This window comes from Sceloporus undulatus, chromosome 5 (genome assembly GCF_019175285.1).
Source record: "Sceloporus undulatus isolate JIND9_A2432 ecotype Alabama chromosome 5, SceUnd_v1.1, whole genome shotgun sequence".
NCBI classification, from domain to species: domain Eukaryota; kingdom Metazoa; phylum Chordata; class Lepidosauria; order Squamata; family Phrynosomatidae; genus Sceloporus; species Sceloporus undulatus.
This window is the reverse complement of record NC_056526.1, coordinates 7,292,728-7,303,060: the sequence shown is the minus strand read 5'-3', so window position 1 is coordinate 7,303,060 and position 10,333 is coordinate 7,292,728. Positions and strand designations below refer to the sequence as shown.

The 10,333-nt window shown below is 39.7% G+C and overlaps 1 protein-coding gene across 3 annotated transcripts in view; it reads left to right on the top strand.

The window, feature by feature from the left end:
- Positions 1 to 10,333, top strand: part of MKLN1 (muskelin 1) — a 145,243-nt gene that overhangs the window by 65,087 nt on the left and 69,823 nt on the right. For all 3 annotated transcript variants that reach the window (XM_042467105.1, XM_042467106.1, XM_042467107.1), the window contains 2 exons: positions 5,224 to 5,301; positions 5,956 to 6,021. In XM_042467105.1, coding sequence (XP_042323039.1) covers positions 5,224 to 5,301; positions 5,956 to 6,021 — 144 coding nt within the window. The remainder of the gene's footprint in view (positions 1 to 5,223; positions 5,302 to 5,955; positions 6,022 to 10,333) is intronic.

Sequence of the window (10,333 nt, the reverse complement as noted above, 5' to 3'; positions counted from 1 at the left end):
AAAGTTAATAATAATAATAATAATAATAATAATAATAATAATAATAATAATAATAATAATAAGTTGATCTCATGTAAAAGTCAAGGGCAGGTTTAGGGGCCAAAATGAGGGATTTTGATATGACTCGTGGATAAGTTGAGAGTAAGACTTAGGGTCATGCAATAAAGGATCTAAAGGATGAAGCAAGGGAAAACAATGCCAAAGAACTTACAAAATTGCAGGAGGCATAACTGTTTGTGTTCACACTGAAGGATAGAGAGATAAAAGAATAGAGGAAGGTTAATGCTTCCAGGAAAATGCCACTCTTGCGTTTCACCAGGAGATGGTTTCTATTTTTATGAGAATTAAAGTACAGTACTCATATTGACATCTGAATAAGTTGACTCAGATTTTTTGGGTCATTTTTTTGACTAAAATTTCTAGACTTATATATGAATATATACAGTACTTAGAGGGGATACCATAATGTAGGGATGGGAGGTGATGTGTGTGTGCTTTTAAGTTGCCTGTTGACTTGTGTCGACATCATGAGTTTCATAGGGCTTTCTTAAACAAGGAATATTCAGAGGTGATTTGTCATTGCCCTCCTCTGAAATATAGCATACAGAATCTGGTGTTCTTTGGTGGTCCCCATCCAAGGGCTAACCAGGCCTGGCCTTACTTAGCTTCCAGAATCAGATGGGATCTGGTGCTTTCAGGGATTTTAGGCCATTGCCTAGGAGGTGTTAGGCATCGAAAAATTTCACCCTGCTCTATGAAGTAATCTTTTCAGAACTAGAATTTAGTTTTAATCCCCTCAAGTTGGATTATGTAGAAGAAGCTGAGAAACAATTATCCAATGACATGTTTTACAGAATACTATCTGTAGATCTTGCTGATGAATATGAGAAGGGACTATGCAAATTATCAGAATTTCCCACAGAAGTACAAAACCAGACCTGAATAGGTACACTCCATCTACTACTACCAAAATTACACAAACCAGGTGACCCAGGAAGGCCCATTATCTCAGCCATTAAAGCCCTCTTTGTTTGGGCATCTAGATATATGGATTAAATTCTCAGTCTATGTGTCAGCAGTACACCAAACTATGTGAAGTATACAATAGATGTTAGGAGGAAAATGGAGATTATCCATAGCCTCTCTGAGAACACCATCCTAACTATTAAGGTTGTGCAATCACTATACACCACTATTCCACACAGGAATAATAATGATAATAATAATAATAGGATTTATTTATATACCGCCCAATCACTGGGAATCCGAGCGGTTTACAACAGAGGGGATAATAGACGGTTCCCTGCCCTCAGGCTTACAATCTAAAAAGACAGGACACAAAAGAAGAAGGGAGGGGGGGGGGGGGGGGGATCAGGTCCAGCATTCTTCTCTCCCTCTGAGGTCTGGACCAAGGCGGATGGACTGGAGGGAGGGTTCTTTTTCTTAATCGAGGCTGGGCCTGATGGCGTTGAGCCTGTCCTTTCACTCCCTCGCAGGCCAGAAGATGACCATTGGAAGGAGGGGGGAGGGCTCTTCCTCTTCAGGCCCGATGGCGTATATAGAATAGACTATAAACCATTCTGAATTCTCTATGATTCTATGAAATGTAAAATTCTGTGAATGGGGCTACAGCACACCTAGCCACCAAGCTCTAATGCTTTGCAGTTACTTATAACTACAGTACTTCCTTTTTGTGAATAATATGCCTTCAAATAAATTGCACTTCCGTGGGCACTTGCAGGGGACCACAGTACGCAGACATCTATATGGGTGATCTGGAACAATACTTCATCAGCACATGCACCCAGAAATGCATCTTCTGCTTGAGAAATATTGATGACATTGTTATCATTTGGACTCCTGGCAAGTAATCACTTGAGAAGTTTCACCAGAATTCCAGCAACTTCCACATCAACCTGAGCCTGGACCAATACACACAACCAATTAATTGTTTTGACACTATTGTATAGTTGCACAGTAGACCTCTAAGCACCATATTGTATTGAAAGCCCACTCATTGTTACGCATACTTACATGGGTCCAGCTTCCTCCTAGAGCACACTGTCAGATTTGTTGGTTACAGCCAAATCCTCCAGTACAACGGCATCTGTTCAATTCCACAAGGCAGAGACTTATCTCATAGCACAAAGCAGGCATTTCTGAAACTACAGTACCCACCCAATGAAGTTGAAAAACAAATCAAGAAGTACCTCGGAACAATACTGCAATACAGAGCAAATCAGAGAATGACAGCATAGCACTAGTCACCTACAGCCCCCAGGTGAGGACACTCAGATACATCCAGTAAACTACAGCCAGTTCTGGAAAATAATACTTCTATCTTGCAGGTTGTGACTGACAGGCCTTTGCCTCCCAGCTTTAAAAATTACATGAGGAATCATAACATGAATGCAAATGGAGGGACAATATTTAAGGTTGTTGTGAGTCAAAAACAACTTGAAGGCACATGACAAAACACATATAACAAGGGAAGTGTTCCCAGAAAATTTTCTGACTTGAGGGGAAGTGACTCTGGCATAACAAATAAGTTGATTTCACACTTGAAGGCTACAGATGAGCTTGATCTGCCTGTATCATCTTATACAACCCCCTGAAAATTTATAGCCATGGTCACCATTTGCATCTTTATGTACCCCATTAGGCTCTCATTGCCTTCTCCACAACTAAGTAATTGCTGTTTTCTTATAGCTTTAGTATTTAATTCCATCCGTATGTCTGAGGACATGGATTGACATCCACGCAAACTGATGCTAGGATAAATCTATTAAAAAGGCTGCTAGATTCCTTCTTTTTGTCATTCTGCTTTCATTTAAAATTGTATCATTTTAAATAACTGACAAATCTAATCTAATGCAGCCAAGCTCCTGAGCGTGGGCTGTGCGGTGGATTGTTGACTCATCTGCTTGGGTGGTTTTGGCTTGTTTGTTGATATTGCTGTTGTGTGCCTTCAAGTCATTAACGGCAACCCTAAGACAAGCCTGTCATTGGGTTTTCTTGGCAAGATTTGTTTGGAGGGGGTTTGTCATTGCCTTCCTCTGAGACAGTCAGAGTGTGACTTGTCCAGGGTCACCCAGTGAGTTTCCTTGGCCAGTGGGAATTTGAACTCTGGTGTCCAGGGTCCTACATCACACTGCTTCTCCTTGGCAAAATGTGCAACGAATGCAGTGGCAGAAAGCAAGAAGAATGCTTTCTGCAAGATTCAGTCAAGTCTTCCCTCTCTTATTTTTCTTCTTTCCTCACCCTGCCAGTGTGACCTCACTGATGGTTCAGCTCGCAAAACAAGTCTTTATTGGTTTGTCACACAGGGAGAATGGAAGTAGAGTTGCTGCCAAGAGAGAGATAGTTCTGGGAAGAAGCCTGGAAGAACTCCAGACCAGTGTCCCATGCAAGACACAGTGGGGGTGGTGACAGTGGTTGTGTGTGGCACGCGTCATCATGGAATCTGTTTTGTACAATTCCAAGTGTTTAAACATTTTTGTTAGCTTTTAATTTTAGGAGTTTCTCCATGAAATGCAACCACTTTCTGTCTCTGAACCTTTCTTACTATCTAAGCAAGTACAAGATTCAGCTTAACAGAGTCAAGTTGCAGAAGCACAACACTTGAAGATCTTCTGTTAGTAACAACAAACAGCAATTTATCTGGCTGCCCCTCTTTATTCCAGTTCCCTCTCCCTATAAGTTCTGTCCAGATACAGTAGAAGTAAATTATAGCTCCCTTACTTCCCATGCATCTCGTTTTATTTCCTACAGTTAATTCTTTTTTTACTGCATTATTAGTGCTTTTAAAGTGCTACATTTAGGGTAGGAAAGCAATCCAGGCAGTTCTACATAAACATTATAGATACCTTTCCTTTTTAGATATTCCTCCTTTCAACATATCACATTAAAATAAGAGGTGATATGCAATTTGCTTGCAAGAAGGGGGATGAAAATCTGTTGCTAATGAAACTTCAGTATTGAAGAACCCTTGAAAGTGGCATATGAGTGATGATTATAGGAACATGGGGATTTGGAGGTGGCATTTCTTGAGACTCGCTCTGATCCATTGTTTGATTCTTCTTCCCCAAAGGCATTAAGAACCTACTTTCGCTGTGTGTGTGTTTTTTAAGGCTAATCATATGCCTGTGAAGCTGGAACTATTCCTCATTTGGGTGGTCTTGAATGATAGACGTTCTAATGTCTCAGAATTTCATTTTCCTTGTGTTTGGAAATACAGTAACTGAAATTTTACTGTTGAAGGGACTAGGGGAAAATGACTATGAGAGATGTCCAAACAGGATTTCCATGGAACTGGGTGAGATTCCTGAGCTTTCTTGGACAAAAATCATTCTGTTCTCCAATGTGAAGTTCTGTTCTCCCTTTCTTTGCTTGGATTCACATCAGACCATGCTACTTCTTTCTTCCCTCTGACAACAGTGTTTGATGCTTGATGTCAGCTTTAATTGGTGGGGGAGAAATTGTTGTATAATTTTTCACATGCTGAATTCCCAGCCTATGAGTTTGACCTGAAATATGTTTTGCATTACATTTTGAAGGCTCCGGTAGTCTCCTGTTTTCATCCCTTACCCACTGGAAGGCATCCATAGTAGAAAGGGTATCTGCTTGAGGGATCCTCAGGGTGCACTCAGCATATATATGAACCCGCCCTGATCTTTGCTTGATAACCTTATGTTCTGCACCCTGACTCCAGAACATTTCTGGGTACTTCTTCTATTTGATATGCTTTTAGTTTTACTATATTTCAGGAGTAGGTAATTGTGGAGGGAATGGGGGACATATTTCACCCCCAACCCTCCGTGGGGGTGCAGAGGTGCTCCTGTTATCCAGTTTTGTTTTAGGCTAGGCTTTGAGCTTTGGGGGCATGTCCTTGATGGGATTGTAGGGTCAATACCTGTCGTGTTTAACAGGGATTTTGCAATGTTTTTGGCTCCAATTTCCTCACCCCTGTTTAATTTCATAATGCCATTCAAGTGATTTTACATAAACCTATCTAGTATTGTTTAAAATTTATTACCAATGCATCTGTCCCATCTTTCTGTGGCTTTAAGTTCATATAGACGTAACATGATTTTGTTGTCATGTTTTTAATTTTTTTAAAGGAATCATATCAAAACAGGCATATTTAACATTTAAAATTTTTTTGGAAAAAAGGGATGTATAGCTAACAGCTAATGTTGTGTGTTGTGTTTTTTTTTTAAACAGATGGTTTGTTCAACCAATATATCAGTCAGCAGGAGTACAAACCACGATGGGGACAGATAATTCCCAAAAGCACCAAAGGTGAGACAGTACTATAAAGTCAGCTTATCAGTTTAATGTGACATGATCAGCAGTAGACTATATGTGAAGACTTTCTGGGAACTCAAGTTTGTGTGGAATGTGGTAGCCAGGATCTTATGAGGATCAGCTGTAGGAAGTAAGGCAGTCAGCGAGATCAGCTATATGTTACCAGTCCCAGCTTAAGGGTGTTATTGCCTTAAAAATCATCACATGGCCAGGGGCTGCCGATAGGGCTTACTCCAGGTACTGCCATTCCGTGTTGTCTAGCTTTGCCGAAACTCAATAAACAGTTTTTTTTAGGTAATTCTGTGGCCCCAGCCTGAGGTGGGCACCCTGTATTCCTTCAGATAACATTGGGCTGCAGTTCATATTGTCCTTCACCTTTTCACATGACTATGGGCGTTGGGCGGTACAGTCCAATAATTTTTGGCAAGGCTGCATAGAGCATGCTCCTACTCTAAACAGTCACATATGCTTACTTCCTTTCTATGGCTGTTTTTGCATATTTCTGCATATTTCATGTTGGGATAGCCATACTTTGTTTCATTCTGGGAATAAATTGTCTTTAGTTTATACCAATTGAATGCTGTTTATCCTCTCAACAAACCATGTTTAATAATTAGGCTTCTTTCTCTTTTCTCAAACTGCAACAAGGTGATGGTGAAGACAGCAGACCTGGAATGAGAGGTGGTCATCAAATGGTGATTGATGTTCAGACAGGTGAGCACCTTCCTTTTTATTTATTTATTTAATTCAAAGACAACATTTCATTTTTGGTACCTGCTTTTGTAGCCTACAGTTTTGTGGGTAATTATTACAATTTTCAGTTCACTGGCTGACTACAGAAGGACCACCATTGCTAAATAAGGGGATGAGGTTTGTATTTCCAGGACCATCCTGGTCCTCCAAATGTGCAACAATGCAAGCAAAACTGTGTTACAGTAGGGAAATATGGCACACTTGTAGAGCAAAACTGAAATAAGGAAATAGTTTCGGGCAGATTCTAATGGCAGAATTTTACTCTTAGAGTTGGGCATCTCAGTTCTTGTTCTGGCATATCAGGTCCCTTGTTTTTTTGTGGCCAGCTTGAAGCTGATTACTTATATTTTTGCGCCACTCTTTTGTGATAAGTTTTCATGATGGCAAACAGATAAAAATGATTTAAACAATTCCATATTAAAATAAATAATTGAAATAAATAAACAATTTAAATAAATATTTAAACAAAATAAAAATAAATCAGACGACTTAAGCAACCCTTAAAAGGGTTGAAATATAAAAAGGTAAAGGTAAAGGTAGTCCCTTGACATGAATGTCTAGTTGTGTCCGACTGTAGGGGGTGGTGCTCATCTCTGTTACTAAGCCGAAGAGCCAGCATTGTCCAAAGATGACTCGTGGTTATGTGGCAGAACACTGTTACTCTTGCCACCAAAGTGGTGCCTATTTAACTATTTGCATTTGCATGCTTTCAAACTACTAGACTAGCAGAAGCTGGGACTACTGACAGGAGCTCACCCCATCATGCAGCACTTTGGCCCTTGAACTGCCCATCTTCTGATCTTCCAGTCATCAGAATTGGTGTCTTAATCACTAAGCCACCGCATTGTTGAAATGTAAATTGGGCCCCAAAAGATTTAATAAAAGGCCATGCTTTGACCTGGTTCCAAAAAGAAACCAAAATTGGTGCCAGTCAGGCCTTCAAGGGGTGGGGAAGGCTGGGAATTGGTAGACCAAACGTGCTACACTGATGCTTCTGTTTTTCTACTGTCTGACTTTGGCTGCATCCACACTACAGAACTGCAGTAGCTCAATGCTGTGGAATTCTGGGAACTGTAGTTTATTATGGAGCCAGAGCTGTCTGACGGAGAAGGCTAAACTTCTCACAAAACTACAGTTCCCAGAATTCTATAGCATTGAGCCATGCCGGTTAAAGTCGTGTCAAACTGGATTATTTCTGCAGTGCAGATGCAGGCTCTGACTCCTTCATAAATGGCAAATGCAAATTACTTAATACCAAATTTACCATAGTAAAAAGATAGCACCCAGCATTTCACCATCCCACGTGAATCATCAGGCTACTTAGAATGATAGAATATAAAAATGTTTATTTGATTAAAATTTCTGAACAAGAAAGTAAATTACTGTGAAAATAAATATGCATCAAAATTTAACAATTTAAAAAAACCTTTTAAACAGTATCATAGGAAGTGCCTTAAAACTAAAGAATATATCAAATGAACACTAACAGAACATTATACGTTGTAGTATTTTTAAGTTTTTATTTTGAAGCTGGAGTCAAAATCAGTACATTTCTACCAACTCCAGCAAAAATGGCTTCTGTCTTTGAATCCATAGCTCTGGAGGAGGGCCTTCCTCAAGTTGGACATTGCAACTGAGAAGGTTGCTCAGACTTCTTAGAAAGTCTCCTGGGAACTCTGTGCAAGTTTTGTGTCAAAACTGTTCAGCTTTCCCAAACTTTGGGCTGTTGGTCCAGTTTGCTAGATTAGTTCTTTCTGTCCATTCATCTTTCTATTCTTCCTAGGCTTTTGGAACCTCATCTCTTTGCTTGCCTTTGCCCTTTGTTGGTCTGATTTATTCATTTATTGGATTTATATCTTGCCTTCCTCCCAAAATGGGATTTAAGATGACTTGTCCAGTTTGCCCCAACTTCCCTGCCTAGTGACCCATTCTGCTATCCATCTGTTTATAGTCTGGAGTGTCATGATAATGGCTGCAGGATCTCCTGGAGTTCTTTAGGCTTTCATTCGGTGATGTACTGTGTTACTGAGCTTCATTCCTGGGACTGGCTCTGGGGAGGCAAATTCCATTAGCATCCAGAGCATTCATAGTTTGGGCTCAGTGTGGGATTGCTTATTTTTATCTGGATACATCAGTTGTTTCTCCTAAGGTCAGAAAAGGTTTGCTGTTTTCCTCTGAGGTTTTGCAGTTGCCACAGCCAGAGACATAAGATCATCAAGCGGGGGCCAGTGTTGGTTGTGGGCCAGCACAGAGTTCTCTGAAAGTGGCTCAGTGGATGGCTTTTGCTTCATGATTGGGACCTGATGGTTGGAAGGTCATTTTTTCACTGGTTGGATTGAGTAATAGTCTGGGTCTCTTTTTTGCTTTCCATTACCTCAGCCACGATAAACATTTTTTAAAAAAAATGTAATCCCAGTTTACTTTGGTGCTTGTGTAAATACATATTAATCTGAAATTCTGGTTACACAAAGACATTTTGGTATCTCAGAGCATCCATTTAGTCCAGTGGTTCCCAAACTTTGGTCCTTTAGATGTTTTGGGACTTCAAGGTTGGCCAACTGCAAGGAATTCTGGGACCTGAAGTCCAAAACATCTGGTTGGCCAAAGTTTGGGAATCACCGATCTAGTTGTAATAAATTCTCCTCCCCTTCAGTGAAATAGTCTCTTCTCTAGAGACTATATTCAATTCTAATTGTGATTTTACTTCTAGTTTATTTTAGTCATCTTGACTCCTCCAAGCTTTATAAACTGTCCTTGAAGACTTTGAGAAGGTAATATAAATAAAAGAAATGTAGAATGAAGTAGCAAACCAATCCTGAAATACAATCGGCTTGCCTTTAACCTCTTTTTCAGGACAACATATGTTCTGCCCAGACTACTTAACATAAGAGAAAGGCCTTAAGTATACTTTAACTTAAGCAAACCGTGCTTCTTTTTATATAACAGCCATCAAATAATGTGTGTATATGAGAGAGCCAGTATGGTATAGTGGTTTGAGTGCTGGACTAGGACTCTGGGAGACCAGGATTTGAATCGTCATGGAAGCCCATTGGGTGACCTTGAACAAGCCACTCTCTCTCAGGGTTAGAGGTATACAATGACAAATTCCCGCTGGACAAACTCTGTTAGAAAGCTCTTGTGATAGGGTTGCCTTAGGGTTGCCATAAATTGGAAATGGTTTGAAGGCACACAGTGACAACAATAATAACAACAACAAGAACAGTGTATCTATGTTCCTTTCAAGTTACTTGTCATTTTAGGGTGATCCCATTAAGGTCATAGGATTTTCTTAGGCAAGGAATAGTCAAAAGGTGTTTGCCTTCCTCTGGAATATAGCCTACAGCATCTGGTATTCCTTGGTGGTCCTCCATCCAAGTACTAACCTGGCCTCACATTGCTTAGCTTCTAAAATCCAGTGCCTTCAGAGTAGTTGGGTATAACTCCCCATTTCCACTTATTTCCGTACTATTTTTTGTTTCATTGTTAGATTGTATATCTGCAGGCTGAGATATGATTTTTAATCATTTTCTATATTATCTCATTATAGTCATTTAATCATTTGGGTCTAAATCCATGATTAGACCCAATGAACTTGCTATCATTGGAATCATTGACTTGGAAAGTCAGCACTTACTTAAGTTCTACTAATGCAGTGGGTTTATTGTTAGTCTTACTAGCAATTGGATTTAGGCCTATTTTGTGAAGAAGTAGTAACACAGCTGAAATGCACCCTCTAGTGGATAGAAGGTATTAATAGGATTTTGGGATCTTTGCAATACAGTACTAAGAATTTTTAAAATTAAACATGGGAAATGTTATAGGAAGTGGCTTTCAGGCTTGCCTAACACATTAATTTTGTAGAAAAGTTAGCTTTTGGAATTCTGCATCTTGCCCAAAAAATTACATTTATATCTCCCAAGCATTAAGAGTCAGTGTTGAGTGTAGAGGCCCATAAAATGGGATGTTAGCTCTCTTCTAAAAGTTTCTGAATTTGAGAACATCTGAGTGAAATTTCTCCATTTGTCACTCAGGTGAGGTTTATGTTCTGCCATGTAGGATGGGTTTCTTTGTCATGGTGGTAAAAAATAATCAACTTGTTTTCCTCTTTAAGTAACGGAATACTACTTGAAAAACATTCTTATTTTGGCTCTGCAACATATCAGAAATTCTGTTGGGAAGAATATGAAGGCAGTTGGTGACCCATTAATCTCTGACCAAGCTGAGTAACATAGCTTTCTATCCACCCCCTTGAAAACATATCTCAATATCCCAA